Genomic DNA, 15,669 nt, shown 5'->3' with positions numbered 1-15,669 from the left:
TATTTTTGTTAAAATGACTGCTTTGAAACAAAAGGGACAATTTTCTTTTTCAAATGTGACCATTGGAACATGTTTGTATTCCACGTCAAAATGACACAGAAAATCCAAAATATTCTTTTTTTATTTCTCCCCAAAAAACAATCAAAACATTTTGGTTTCATTTACAATTTGCGTGAACCCGTAACGTGTAACACAGAGACAAATGCGTGATGCTGGAGTTGAGCATAACAAAAACAAGGCAAAGTGCTACTGAATATCAATGAAAAAGCCAAGTAAATATAACACTTATTTGAAGCACTTAAAATTGAGAATGCAAAGAAAAATTGTACAAGGACCAGGCTGCTGACGGACAGTATCAAATGTGCTTTTATTTCAACAATCCTTTTCTCAGTCATGACCGGAACAGGTGAGTCAAACACTTGAAACCTGAAAAATTCGCTTGACAGCTGAGAAGAAGCACTTGAAACTGCTTCAATGCAGCTTGTGTGAAAAGGAAACTTTCGTTTACCGACATTAACATAATACAATAACATTACATGGAAACCTGAAGCAAAATATTTAAAAAAAAAAAAAATGTACATACTGCATAGTATCACTGTGGGAAAATTTAGCATCGAAGCATCAATTGTTACTTATTTGTTTAACTCATTCAATTGCAAATTTTGCCATTTTGACTGATTTCTTAAGGCCTAAACATAGTTGTGTGCTGTAGCTCTTTAGGTTTAGGACAAAAGAAAGCTTGAACCATCATCTTTCATTAGAAAAAAGTACGTTTCGAGCTTTTGTTTAGAAAACAACAGCTAAACATTGATTACTTTCTTGAAAATACTTGTTTCCAAGAAAATCTTTTCTGCTTGCAAAACACAATTTTTTTGCAAGAACACTGAACGTATGCATGAACGATACATGAACTTTGCAAGAACATTTCAGAACCCGATGTTTCCGGCGACGCGATCGCATGATTTTGGTCACCATTGCTATCGCGTTCCTGCGACGTGCACAAAATATCATCCCTCTTTGTCTAGACAATGGGACTCCATCATCTTATTAAGGAAGAAAAAAGCTATGTTGAAGCATTAACTGCTTATAATTATTTATCATTGTCTCACGACTATCACCATATAGAAACACTTACACACTCTACTGCGGGAAAATGGAAGAAACACTAGGATGTTGGGCTTCCTTAATGTGTGGACATAGATCTGATCGAAGCCACTCCTAACATTTGGTGATTTATCAAACAAAAATAATTCCCAGAGACTTACTGATGGGTAGAGCCAGACTCCTTCATAATATTATTTTTCCAATAAGACAAAAAAAAAATTGGCAGTCAGGGAGAATGCCTATGAAAATATATTTATACGTTATGGCATTGAATGAGTTAAACTGCAAGAATATTTTTTTTTGTGCCAATGCAGTGGTTACTCTCGTATCCTTCGCTAGGGACAAAAGCAGCAATAGGATGTTTAGTAGCACCTCAAATTTTGGGTTTATTTGATCGAGTTCTGTTGCCGGGGCTGCACTGCGGTCATTCGCGCAGGAAACCAACAAGGCAGACAATTTTACGTCCTGTCTGAACTTTTGAAAGTGACACTTCCTCCTAACGGGGAGAAGTCGTTTTTTCTGGAAACGCAAATATAAAGAATCTATTTGGACGAGAAATACATTCAAGGAGAGCAACAAAAGCTCCTAGTTTAATAAAAGCAAGGGTGTTGTGCTCTTTGATTTTACACCACGCTAAACATAGATTCATTGTTTATGTAGTGTATAAAGGCAATACAATTTATACAATTTGTTTTAGGGGTCAGGTAAAAAAAAACAAAAAAAAAACAAATGTGTGACATTACAAAGTGGCAAAATTTCATGAGGGCACATTTGGGATGAAGACTTTACAAATTTAGCAGAAACAAACTCGCAAAATTGTTGTTAAATTTGCAACAAAAAACACCACTAAATAGCGCGAAACTAATTTTCATTTGTATTAATTCAGCTCAATCCGATTATTCCCCCCTCCCTTAAATTTTCATCGCTTTCTTTAGCAAAAATTTGTTCAGGTTGGGGGTGAAACAAATCCAATCCTCTACAAAGTGTGGAGTAAGGTGAGAGTAAGGGACACAAGCCCCGTCTCACAAAGTCTGCTCAGGAGAGCCTCAGCTTCAACCAAGCCACGCCCCCTAAGCATCACTGACCAGCTGGAAATAATCGTGGGAGGGAATGACCCAATTACGTGCTTATGTATGTTGCGTTATGAAACGTAAATTACTAGGGAGCGCGATGCGAGACAAGGAAAAGCATAGAGGCACATAAGTTGTGGTCTCCTAAAGGCGTGGAAGAATAAAAATGAGTAAAGCACAATGCTTATATGGCGACATACTTATTAAACACGACAGTTCATTGTGTTGACCAGTTCCAATGTTACTGTTCTGAAGTGAGTGAAATTAAAAGAAGAATAAACAACTGTTACATTATAAAAAATGCAGGAAGTACTTCCCTAATTCCGAGGGAGGATTTGTTCTCTTGACATCATTAAACAAGTGGGTAGGTGAAGGGGAAAGTGAAGGGATTATACCTTGATGCAAAACACTATATAATTTTTGGAGACAAAATCTTGCAAATTCATGTCTTCATAAAGTGGCAAATTTGGAGGGGAAACTCACAAAATTATGAGAAATATACTTGCAGATTCATGATATTAAATAGTTTCAAATCCGTGAAACAAAAACTAAAAATGTACAAGAAAAATTGTAACATGAGGAGTAACCAAATTGTGTAATTGTGCAAGGAAAAAAAAAAAGACCTGAAATTGTACAAGAAATAAACTAAAAAATGCGCGACTTAACAAAATGGCAGATTTCTTCATATCTAATATACATCATATATTAAATGTGGTTTTTTATTATTTGTGACATTAAAGTGGCCAAACACACAAATGTAAGCCACATTTTTCTAATTTGGTAAATTCAAAAGTCAATTATTAAGTCACAAATTTGCATTTCTTAAAAACTTGTTGTTTTTTAACCAGTTCACAAGTCCCCACTTAAGAAATATGCATAATAATACATCATTGTATCAGGTGGCCTTTTTTCTCTAATCACCCTTTGGGGGCTGCAGAAAAGATAGAAGCTAAAAAGTAAATAATAATGGAAGCAAAATGAAACATGAATTGTGACTCAAAAACTTTTCTTTTACCGCATATTCCTGTAGGCACAGACAGTAGATCAGGGGTGTCAAACTCATTTTGGCACCGGAGCCATATGGTAGAAAAGGCACGCTTGCGGGGCCAGAATAGTAGATTAAAGAGAAAGAAAGATCTTGAATGAGAGAAAAGGAGGGAGAGATAAAGAGAAAACAAATAATATAAAGATAAAGAACGATAAAGAAAAGAGAGAAAGAAATATAATAAAAGAAAGGGAGTGATAAAAAGTAAATAGAGAAAGAGAGAATAAGAAACAACAGGAGACAAATTAGAGAAAATGAGAGGGAAGAGAGTGAGGAGAGAGACAAAAAAAGAGAGAGAAATAGAGAAAAAATAAATGAGAAAGGGGGATAGAGACAAGAGAAAAATAGTGAGAGAGGAAAAGAGAAAGAAATAGTGAGACAGAGATATAGAAGGAAAAAAGATAAAAAGGAGAGAGAAAATGAAAGAATAAAAAGACAGAAAGAATACAGATACAGTTGCTTTGTGAGTACATCTAAGGTACAAAATAAAAACTGCAGATCATTTTTTTTTCTTGCGCTTCTCTCGGTGTTGTATCGCAGGATTACAACTCTTGGCGGGCCTGATTGAGGCCGCGGGCCAAGTGCTTGACACCCCTGCAGTAGAGGTTCTGTCGTACTGCCCTGATAATCGGACCAATGTTTGCACTAAAACTGGATTCCGGCGACCTGTCCGTTTACTACGTCAGGGCTTTTTTGGGCCGGCTTTGGGCTTGATGTCGGTTTGCGGCGTTGCGGACTTGATTTGGGTCATCTCCAAGTCGGCCAACGCGTCGGACGGGAGGCACGAGCGCATGCGCTCGATGGTTTTGTGGTGGGCCGACCTTTCCTGCTCCAGCGTGCGGATCACGTGTTTCATTTTGCTCTCGCGGGACAGCAAGTTCTCCACATTGGCCTCCAACGTTTGTATCTTCTGCCGGGCAGCCTGGTTAAAATCACACAGAAATAGAAGGTTCGATATATTAATTGGTCAATTGCCTTTTTGCCACAGGCGACTTCTACTCAGGAACTATTTAAAGTAATCCCTTGCTGTATCAGTTTACTTTTCGATTCTTCGCAGAATTTGAATTGTTTTAATCATCATTAGATAAACGTATCGTGCATTTTGTTCTGCAGCAGAAAGCACACAGCAAATGCTATCACAGGAGCAAGTTGTTTGTGCAGGGTTGGTATACCATTTTCATGGCCAAATTCATGAATTTTTTTGGACTTTCAAAGCCAGTTTTAGAATTTCTCCAGTACCCCTCAAAAAAACTACACAGTGTGAATCATGTATTTTTCAGAGCCACAAATATATCTATATTTTTCATCTTTAAAACATATACATTTTATATCTTGAGTAAAATCGCATATATACTTGTTTTTGAGACAAATCATATACTCTATGTGTTGGGTAAAAGTGACAGTAATATGTAGCTTAGACTTTCAATTGCAGGAAGTTCTTCCCATTACAATTTACCACTGGGGAAATGTAATCCTAATTTTTTTGCATGACCCATAATAATTGTTTATAATTGCTGCGTAACCCTGGCACCAGAGAGCAGTGACGATGTCACTCTTAGGCATACTTGCTGAGAAACTTGACAACAATTTAAAGCATTTGCAAGCACTTGATCCAAAATTCTGAAACTTTTCAAAACTTGAAAAAACAACATAAAAATTCAAGAATCTTAAAATATTTCAAGCACTCGTACGAACTCTGGGTACCATACTTGTCACTCTTAACACTGACATCCTCCGATTTTATCTGTTACTTACCAGTACCAGATTTGTGTCAAATCTGTTATTTATGTACCAAAAGATAGAAGAATTATGAAATACAAACATTGACAATAAATGGGAAAACTGTCGTGGGAGTTTTTGAATGTGTGGCAGATGTAACCACAACGGCACTGTGCTACTCCTAAAATTAAAAATAAGGTAGAAACTAGAGGTAAGATCGGGCTTGAAAAAAAATCAGCCCAACCCGACCCGAGTCCCGAGTAAATAAAACCGAACCCGCCCAAACCCGATGGATTAACTTAATTTGATAAACGAGCCCAAAATAAACCTGAAGATTTAGTTTTTCCTCCAAAGTAAACACAAAGCTTTACACCGGCCGTGCGTACATTAGCGCAGTGCCTAAATAAACAGTTTGGCGACAAAGTGAGCATCTTGGCGACATACAGCGAACGAAAGTGAAACTGAACAAAATTGCACTGTAAAGAAATAAAAATTCTGCTGATTACAGGCTGCAAATACTGAAAGATTTGGCCAAAAAGCAGAAATGATGTCTGACGAGACGGAGGTGGAAGTCTTGTCTTTTACTCCAACACTAAGGAGGAAATCGTATTTGGATTTAGTGATTTGGAGTTAAACTGATAGTTTGGTAAGCATGTTCTTTATCTAAATAATTATTTGAGTAAAAGTAAGATTGTGTCAATTTTCTACGAAACAGAAAAAAATTTAAAAATCGGCGAGCTAGAAAGCTGACTGGCCCGACTTAGTGATTGACATTTTAAGCCAGAACCCTAAGTTCGGGCCCCGGCCCAAGATCTTAGCTCGAGTTGAAACCAACATATTGTATCAATAACACCCTAGCAAATATTCTATCTATCTACCTATTCACCTTGGCCATATCCCTTGAGAGGGTTGACCGACAGACAGCAAGACAAACACATAACCAAAAAAAAGAAAAGAAAAAGGGAAAACACATTTCCCAAAAAATAAAAAACACAAAAAAATTGACCATGGCCAACCCAAATGCCCAAACAAGTTAAGAACCCTGTCACCCAAGTTGGTCGTGCTTTTGTTCCTCCAGATGAAACTTGACACTAGAAGCGTCCATGTCACTTGGGTCAGGGTGACGCAACAAACTCTTCTGTTCAACAGCAGGGCCCGACAGCTTTCACTGGTTTACCCCTGCTGCATCATACAGGTGCCCTGCCCATCCCTTAGAACACATCCAAACATCCCACCATCCTTTCACAACACCTCTCCACTCATTCCTATCACCAACAAGATTTCTAGCTTCCACTATCTTTAGACCTCTTTTCCACAGTGCACTCATAACACCATCCATCCACGTCAATCACGGCCTTCCTCTTTGTCTCCTTCCATTTACTTCTGCTCTGTAGATCCTCATCAACATTCGCTCCTCATTCATCTTCTCCAAACCAACCGAGTACTCTCTTATCCACACGCTGGCTCAGTTCCACTACTACTCCAGTTCTGTTTCTCACAATTTAATTTCTCTATCTATCCAATCTTGTCACTCCTAACATACTCCTCAAACACTTCATCTCAAAAACATTCAATTTTCTTCTTAAATCTGCATTCAGGCTCCAAGTCTCTGCACAATAAAACACAGTCGGCACAATCACACTCTCTTACAGTCCTCTCTTAACATCCATACTCATACTCTTGTAGCAAATATACCCTAGGTTAAAGGAAAAGTAAACTATGTTGTTTCATTAATAATTGACAAGTAGTCAACAAGTGCAGTTTTAGTGGGAGTTGAACCTACAGCCTGACAGGAAAATGAGAGTAAGTGACATAAGAGATTCGAAAACGTCTCTATCTGGGACCAGTAGTGCTTTGCTCAACTACTTTCCTTTGTTTTTGTGACACTGCCATCTCCTGGAAGTATGAAGCATTACAAGAGGCAGGCCACAGAAACAAAGGAAAAGACTTGAGAGTATGGCTGCAACAAAAGAGTGTTTTAACAATGAGTGAATCAGTCGATTGTTTTTTCAATTCCTCTATTCAAATATTGAAGTTGAAAAAATGTGAACCGAAAAACAAATAGTGTACAAAAGAACAGAATATTCAATAATATAAAACCAGTAAAAAACTTTTTTGTCATATAATTAAACAATAAACAAAAATATTTACAAATGTATCCTATAGATCTGGAAATATGTGAGATACTTTTTTTCTACTACCTTATCCAAAGATTATATTCCATTTGGATTTATCATACAAAACAATAATAAAGAAATAGCATTTATTTTAATGTGTTGCAACATTTTTTTATCCCCCCCAAAAATATCAAAAATGTAAAATGATTTTTCAAAGAATTTAGTATGATATTTTAGTATAATAAATATTCCAAATGTGCAGATGATATATAACCTGTGTAAGAATCTGCCACTTGGGTTGAGTTAAACTTGTCATCATTATTATTTTTCTTTATACATTATTCATTATATTATTTTTTTCTCTGCATTTCTACAGCTCTTTCCTTAAAATTGTTAACCTTGTAGTGTTTGACTCTTTCATGACAATTTTGTTTGAAATGACGCGCAATGTTAAATAAAAAATCATTTAGGAAAAAAAAAAGAAAGATCTATTTTTTAACGTCATTGAGGCGCCCTCTGCCGGATCAAAGTTGTACTACAACCCAATACTTTAAAACAAAAATTGATTGCATTGATTTGCCGTGCTTAGTGGCTCATAAATCACACGACACAATAAAGGGATGATGAAATTAGTTGCCAATGCTTTTAATAAGAGATGTAAATTGATTTTATCGATTTGTTGTTGCAGCCCTACTTGAGAGTGCAGTTTACCTGAAGTTTCTCCAGCAGCTCCATGTTTTGCTTCTTGAGCTGCGCGTTGGTCTTCTCCAGCTTGTCCAGGCGCTCAGGGTCATCCGTTGCGACGCCCCCTTCAGACGCTTCGTCCTGCAGCACGTGGTACTCCACCTCGTAAGTGTGCAGTTGCTTAGAGATGTCCATCTCAGCCACCTGGGGGATATTGCGTGAACGATTTATTTCATTGATCCTTCATAAAGAACACACCTCTTTATTTGAGGAGGGAACAGGTGAATGGGAGCTGGACCTATAAAGACGACATTACCCTTGGCAAAGAAATCATTTGCATTTTTTTGCACCACTCTCTAGAATGTCAAAAACGGCGATAATATAAATTTTCATCAAATCTCTGATGGCAATTTTACAAGCATTCTTAACCCATTCAGTGCCATAACGTATAAATACATTTTCAGAAGCAGTGTCCTTGAGTATTTAGTTTAAAAATACGATAATGTGTTTGGCGCTGATTATCAATAAGTATTAAGCCTCTGGGAATGATTTCAGTATGATAAACCAGCATTAGATGGCAGTAGTGGCTTTGATCAGATCTGCTTGATTTTTCAGTTCAGTTTTCATAGAAAAATGCATATTTTGTACTTTGCAATAAATTAGTGCAGTAAACAACGCAAGATTAGGAGAGTTTGGTATCCCTGATTTCTTGCGGTGTTATTTTTTCACTTTCCTCAAATCCTGCAGACCCATACTGTAAAAGGTGTAGTAAAAGATTGAGCACAAAAATTAAAAAAATATCATTTAAAAAAAATATAAGGGCTATGCAAAACATGACTTGACTTTAAATGTGAGATTGAGTGTGCTTCATTTTAACAGTTGAGTGAATGCAGTTTTACACCTGAACCTACTCAGAGCGCTAAACGAATTCAACATTGCCCTCTATAAGCCGTAGAGAGCATTTGGTTTGCATTTATTTTAAAAAATATGTACGTTTGACATACACGGGGGGTAAAGCGCTCGTCTTGGGATCAAGGTCAACACTACAGCCCCTTTTTATCCTTCAAAAACGTGCAATAAGAACCATACACAGGGTAGGATATCGGGATCATACCAATATTTTATTCATGCAGTCCAATTTATTGAAATTGGATGATTTAATAAAAATTTTCACTTCACAACTGTTATTTAAGGTCAACAAAAACATAGTGCCAGAAAACATACAAAGATTATTCACTCGGAAAGAGGGAAATTATAACTTGAGGGGCTGTGGTGAATTCAAAATCCCAAAGGTGAGAACCACCAGGAGAAGTATGTGTGTGTCTGTGTGTGGAGTCAGACTTTGGAATAATTTGCAAAATGAAATCAAACAATGTCCAAATATCCATGTGTTCAAATTTAAATACAAAAAAGCATTACTGGCGAAATACAGAGATGAAGAAAATGGGATATGACGGAGACTGGAAATACTGCACTTCAAACTATGGCTAACTTGTTGTTATTGTGCTATTATCACATCAGAACTGTTATAAGTATTGTGTTTATTTTTATTGATATTATCACTGGTGCCGCAGTGACATTATGCGCATTATGACGTTGAGGGATGGGTATTGCGAAGATTAGTGTATAAAATATGTGATTATTGTAACTATTATAATTATTGATATCTGACCTATGTAATAAGTATATCCATGAGATTTTGTTGTATTGGACACAAGAGGAGCTATCTATAAAATGTATTTAATAGGGAAGATAAAGGGGTAGGAAAAATAAGCATCTGCTTCTGACTACCCTTTTCGAACATGTTGTGTGACATTATTTCGTTGTTGACTCATTGTTTTTGTCCTGTTTTTATTTTTATGTTCGAAATAAAGTTTTCATTCATTCATTCATTCAAGGTCGCAGGTTTGATTCCCAGCTCCTCCGTGTTATATGTCGAAGTGTCTTTTGGCAAGACACTGAATCCCTAATGACCCCGATAAGCAGGAAGTTGCCTTCCATGGCTGACACCTCTATTGGTGTGCGAATGGGTAAGTGTGAAGCACATTGCAAAGCGCTTCGGGAGGTCTTCATTGACTTAAAAAGCGCTATATAAACGGCGACCATTTACATGTACATGCTGACATAAAAAGAAAAGAAAATAACATCCCAACAGAATGCACCTTAGTTATTAATTACAGCCACAATTTAAATACATGTTGAAATAAAAGCAATTATCAACTTGATATTGATAGTGGCATCTGTGCCCACCCCATCATTCATCCACGATAAAGCAAAACAATATATATCTGAATACCTGTCAACCTGTAAGTTTTTGCCGTACAAAGTACATTTATTATGCATTTTAAGACGTGTACGACGTACAAGAAAATCTGTACGGAAAAACGCAAAAATGTCAATTATGGGTACCACCCGGTATACACAGACTATCACGAAACGGCAAATCAATCAAGTCAAACGAGTTCTCCGCTATCTCGTATCGTTTTTTTCCGTTGCAAACGAAGCGAGCGGTTTGATGCTACTGTGCGCATGTGTCTGCAGCCTCGGATTTCATGTGGTAGTGATGTATTGAAAGGAAGTTTGTCTCTTTTTAGAGAACCGGCTTTTTCGTCTCAACTCATTAAAGAGAGCCGGCTCTCAAACGGCTCACTTGCTTTGATGCATTATATCACGAATTATTATGTTGTATAAAGAAGTTAAGAAAAAAAGGAAGTATGAAAGGAAAAATGAAAAAAGACATGTTCGTGGTTATCCCTTTAACCAGTATATTACCAACAATAATTTAATGCAGAAAATGAATTAATAATATGAATAAGAAAATTTATTATTCTACTTAATTATATTTGCATGTATTTTTTTCCTTCTACGGTGAATGTCCAAGCTACTTAATTTTTGAACCTTTTTCATAATAAACCTCATTCATATCGAGCAACTCAGTTTCTCACAACAAAATATTAATTAACAATATATATGATACAACGAAACACATGTACAATATAAATGTTAAACTACATAAATAAACACGTTTGAAAAAAATATGGTGTAAGATTATTTTGTATTTTGTAAGGGAAAATACAACATTTTGTTAGGGCATGGAGCCGTGGAGGTTGACAGGTATGTATCTGTGACAATCCCCTTTGCCGAGATAAAACGAATGCCATTTTGTTGGTTTTGCGCTTTACTGCACTTAATATCTATTTACAATTGATGAATGAGGGCAGCAGTTTGACCATGGAATAGATATCAAAAGACGTCATATTTTTGAAATTAAGCATAAATGTATTCTATTATTATAAGGTGTATTCTATAAGGTATAATATCCTATAAGGTGTATTTATTTTATTTTCCAACACAAGGATACTGCTGGAAGGGTGAATTTCCCTACGGGGATGAATAAAGTATCTATCTATTTTTGACCTAAACACAACCTGCGCATTCAATAATATTACTCTGTTATACAAGAAAAATGTAGTTGACATTGTGGCGTTGAAACTGTCCTCACCTTGGCAATGGTCTCCTCCATCTGAGCCTGAGTGAGACTGGGCAGCGTGGTCTTCAAGTAGTCCACAATGCTCTCGAAGCTATCGCACTCCACTATCTCCCCCTGGTGGCTGCCCAGCAGGCAGAGAGCTACTTTGAAGACTACCTCGGACCCTTGAGCAAATACAAAGTCTGACCAAAAAAAAGAGAAAATAAATACAATTTAAGGTGAGCCACAAGTACAAACTTTGGAGATGGTAAAATTTAGTGTTAATAAGAGTTTTAAACATGAATATTAAAAATTCAGGACTTAGGTAAAGTTAAAATCTGTTGGACATGATACTACTTTTGATATCAAATCCATGAATCCTATTTGGACAAATAATTGTTAAACAGTTTTAAAAACCCATATTAAAGTTCTATAAGGAAGAAAAACTGTTGTTGCTACATTGCACTTTATTTGCCAATCAGCCAGGTGTAAAAGCTGACTTCCAAGTACAAGCATATAAAATAAAACGTACAAAAACGTAAAAAATAACTATCTGTTAGAAATACTGTGACAATGGAAACTTCAATTGCACTCTGACTAATTTACCAGTTTACCAACTTCCGCGGTATTTTGCTGGCTAGCAAACGTTAGTAATGGGTGACCTCTCACAGCGTTACACATGGCTAGCAGCAGAAAGAAGCACAACAGTAACGTCCTGTACTCGGAAAAAGGTGCACATGATACAAAATCTAACTTACCGCAATGTCGGGATATTTTTCCACATCCCGAAATGTTTTTTTCGTACCTACCGTTTTACGTAAGTCGAATGGTCGTAAGTAGGGGAGCGTCTGTATACACTTTTTCAGTCTGGCGCCCGGTGTTTAGATGATATCCCAGAGTAAGGTATTGCCTCTCTAACCGCTTATACCATTTTTGGTGATTCAGAAGTTCCCTTTTTAAAGATTTGCCGAAAGTATCATCTTCCAATTTAAGAAAATATGTTTCTCTTTTATTCTTACACAAAAGGTAAACACTTTTGATATCATATTGTTATATTTATGTCCTAAGAACTGAGTTTGAGTCTGGGTAGGAGCTCGATTTACTTAAACAAGAACAAGTACAAGGGAAACTACAAAGTATTTTATGCAAAAGTTGCCTTGCTGAGATAACCCATATTTGTATTTAGCAAAGGATTAAAAATGAAAAACAAGTTGAAGCTGGGGAAAAAAATCCTTACCGAAAATGCGTGAAACGAAGCCGAGGGGAAACTGCGAGGCAAAGAGCGTAAGAAACCACGGCGCGGCGTACAAACTCGGGCAGATTTCGTACTCCTCCAGGTGATTGTAGAGATCCCGGTGGTAGTCGTGCAGCAGTCTTGAGAGCTGGTACATCTGGATCTGCTCAAAACACATCACAGAACACTGAAAAATAAACAATATTCGGATTTGGACAGATTAAAGGAAACAATGCGTTCTATTGTGGCCGCTGAGCAATCCAAAGCAAGAAAGGCTTGCTGAGGCATGCACTGAGCACACTCTCACCACAATCCACTCGAACAAGTCACTCTGATGATAAACACACAGGGAAAAAGTCAATGCCTTGTACTGTCCTGCGTAGGTGACTTGTGTCCAAGCATTAAACAGGAAGTTGTGGTGAGCGTTAAAGATTAGCATACCTGCTGATGTTTTCACAAGCCCACAAACTGTCAGCTGATGTTTAAACGAGGTTAGCTAACCAGCCTGTTTGAAGGAGTGGTCACACGCAGAAAGGTGAGCAAATGTTTGCAACCTCATAGCGAAGCACATGCATGCTCTACTTCGGGGCTACTACTTGTCCAAGGGGAGAAAACTAAGTAAGGAGCTGTTGTAGTTAATGAAATTACAATGGAAATTCCAATTCAACTGCATTGTAAAACATGTTATATGCCCAATGAAAAAAATCACTTCCTCTTGCCCGTGTGCAAACATGCAATGCATAAGGCACAACACAACTAACAAATAGCAGCAAGAAAAAATAGCAGCAGGTTTTCTTTTGTCTTTTTTTGGGCAAACGGGAAAAAGGATGCATATAAAATCATATAGGGTAAATGCTGGTCTACTAGTGATAGCAAGAGCCAAGAAGAGAACCGCGGGTTGGAGAGCGAATCCCGATGTTGTGGAATGCTCTTTCCCCTGAGATTCGATCTGCAACCTCAGTGGAACTGTTCAAATCTAAGTTTAGAACACACTTCTATTCTATAGCTAATAAATGACCTATATTTCCTGTTGATGATATCTGTGTATTAATTGTTATTATATCAATTGTAATCTGGTCATCCTGGAAGGGGGATTACGGGGGATTATGGTAAATTTGCAATTCACCCACCTGCAGGGAGATCATGTCAGGCTTGAAACGTCGTCGGATGTCGAGGTCGTACATGAGAAATTTGAGCATGTCGAAGGCTTGCTCCTCGCTCATGTGCAGCAGCAAAACACCCGCCACGAAGCTGACACCCTGACAGTAGCCCACCTGCATGCACAGACAATCGTCATTTATTTCGTTTACCTGATATTGATAGTTCCTATCACGTGACCTACTTCTGGGCAACCTGAGTAATGGCAGCCATATTGGACGAGTGCAAGTTTATCTATCCATCTATCTACCTTGGTCATATCCCTCAAGAGGGGTGACCGAGAGCAAGACACACACATACAATAACAAAGAAAATAAACGGAAATAAATCACAAAAAAAAAAAAAAAAATACACAAAATTTTTTGTGACCATGACCAACCCAATTGCCCAAACACCCAAACACGTTAGGCACCTCGGCACCCAAGTTGGTCATGCTTTCGTCCCTCCAGATGAAACGGGACACCAGAAAGTGGCCATGTCACTCGGGTCAGGGTGACACCACACTCTTTTGTTCAACAGCAGGGCCCGACAGCTTTCACTGGTCTACCCCTGCCGCATCATACGGGTGCCCAGCCCATCCTTAAGAACGCGTCCACAATCCCACTATCCTTTCCCAACACCTCTCCACTCCTTTCTATCGCCAACAAGAGCACTAGCTTCCATTATATTTAGACCTCTTTCCTGCAGTGCACTCATAACACCATCCATCCACGTCAATCGCTGCCTTCCTCTTGGTCTCCATATATATATATATATATATATATATATATATATATATATATATATATATATATAAATGACAAAATCCTATCAGGTAGTAAACGCACCTCAGTGTCTAGCAGTGAGTAAGCTTTGAGGAGGTTGTACAGGGAGAGTTGTCCAGCACCCAACTGGGCCGAGAAGTACTCAAGGTTAGGGAAGGTCCGACCTGAGACGAAACAAACAATCTTGTACTAAACAGGTATGTCTCCAATGCAAGGTGCCGTTGAAGGTGCAGGCTTACCTAAATCCACTAGGATGGCGTGCTGCTGCGCGGTGAGCTGCTTCAGCAAGTCCCTGTAAGGCGTGTCGGCGGCTGTCTGGCGCTGAGGATGTCTACGACACAAGCGATGCTGATGGCTGAGCAGCAACCACACCTCACCGCGACGGCTTTTGGGAACACCTGTAAATAAAACAGGATTTCACTCATTGACTCCAGCCAATCGATTGATCGATAGATAGATCGATAGATACTTTATCCATCCCGTCGGGAAATTCACAAAACACTTAAACCTTAAATAATTTACAATCAATTTTGGGTCTACAGCCCGGCGGCGCAGTGGTTAGCGCGTGTGCGGCACAGTTCTGAGGTCGTGGGAACCTCCTGCGTGGGTTCAAATCCAGCTCCCGGCCTTAGTTTGTATGTTCTCCCCGTGCTTGCGTGGGTTTCCTCCGGGCACTCTGGTTTCCTCCCACATTCCAAAGGCATGCATTCCAGGTGAATTGGCCGGTCCAAATTGTCCCTAGGTGTGACTGAGCGAGTGAGTTGTCTGTCCCCGTGTGCCCTGCAATTGGCTGGCAACCAGTTCAGGGTGTCCCCTGCCCACTGATTGCTGGGATGGGCTCCAGCACCCCTGCGACCCTACTGAGGATAAGCGGTGCAGCTAATGAGATGAGATGAGAATTTTGGGTCTACCAATACACTTAGATTGAATTAGATTTAATTTATTGATTCCTTTAGGGAAAACAAATATACATGACAGTATGACACTGAGGGAAGACTAATTGGATGGGTCAGCAGGGCCTGTTATTTGTTATTTATTTAAGGGTTATGACAGAGGGGATCGGGTTTTTCCCAAGGCGGGCCCATCTAAACCTTACAGTATTCCTCTAATTACGATGATCCAACGTTTTGTGTTAGTTTATACCATAATGCAAGGGTCTACAACTTGGCACCTTAAGAACACTTGACATGTTCTGAAAATAGCTCACTAATGATAGGTCATTGCAATTTTCTAGGAAAATAGATTTTTAACTGACATTATGTTTTAGTAGTTGCCTTAACTTCTAATAATTACAAACTGGTAATA

The 15,669-nt window shown here is 38.3% G+C and overlaps 1 protein-coding gene across 4 annotated transcripts in view; it reads right to left on the bottom strand.

Annotated features, from left to right (window-relative positions):
* Window positions 1–348: 348 nt before the first annotated feature.
* tbc1d4 (TBC1 domain family, member 4) overlaps window positions 349–15,669 on the bottom strand; it is a 65,799-nt gene continuing 50,478 nt past the window's right edge. For all 4 annotated transcript variants that reach the window (XM_088352508.1, XM_088352505.1, XM_088352506.1 and 1 more), the window contains 7 exons: window positions 14,604–14,762; window positions 14,428–14,528; window positions 13,573–13,716; window positions 12,446–12,605; window positions 11,242–11,411; window positions 7,767–7,943; window positions 349–4,141 (listed from right to left, as the gene is read on the bottom strand). In XM_088352508.1, coding sequence (XP_088208634.1) covers window positions 3,902–4,141; window positions 7,767–7,943; window positions 11,242–11,411; window positions 12,446–12,605; window positions 13,573–13,716; window positions 14,428–14,528; window positions 14,604–14,762 — 1,151 coding nt within the window. In that variant the 3' untranslated portion in view covers window positions 349–3,901. The remainder of the gene's footprint in view (window positions 4,142–7,766; window positions 7,944–11,241; window positions 11,412–12,445; window positions 12,606–13,572; window positions 13,717–14,427; window positions 14,529–14,603; window positions 14,763–15,669) is intronic.

This window comes from Urocampus carinirostris, chromosome 14 (assembly GCF_059441175.1).
Source record: "Urocampus carinirostris isolate Australia breed hairy pipefish chromosome 14, RoL_Ucar_1.0, whole genome shotgun sequence".
In the NCBI taxonomy this organism is placed as follows: Eukaryota; Metazoa; Chordata; class Actinopteri; order Syngnathiformes; family Syngnathidae; genus Urocampus; species Urocampus carinirostris.
Note: the sequence above shows the minus strand (reverse complement) of the source record. Positions and strands in the feature narration are given on the sequence as shown.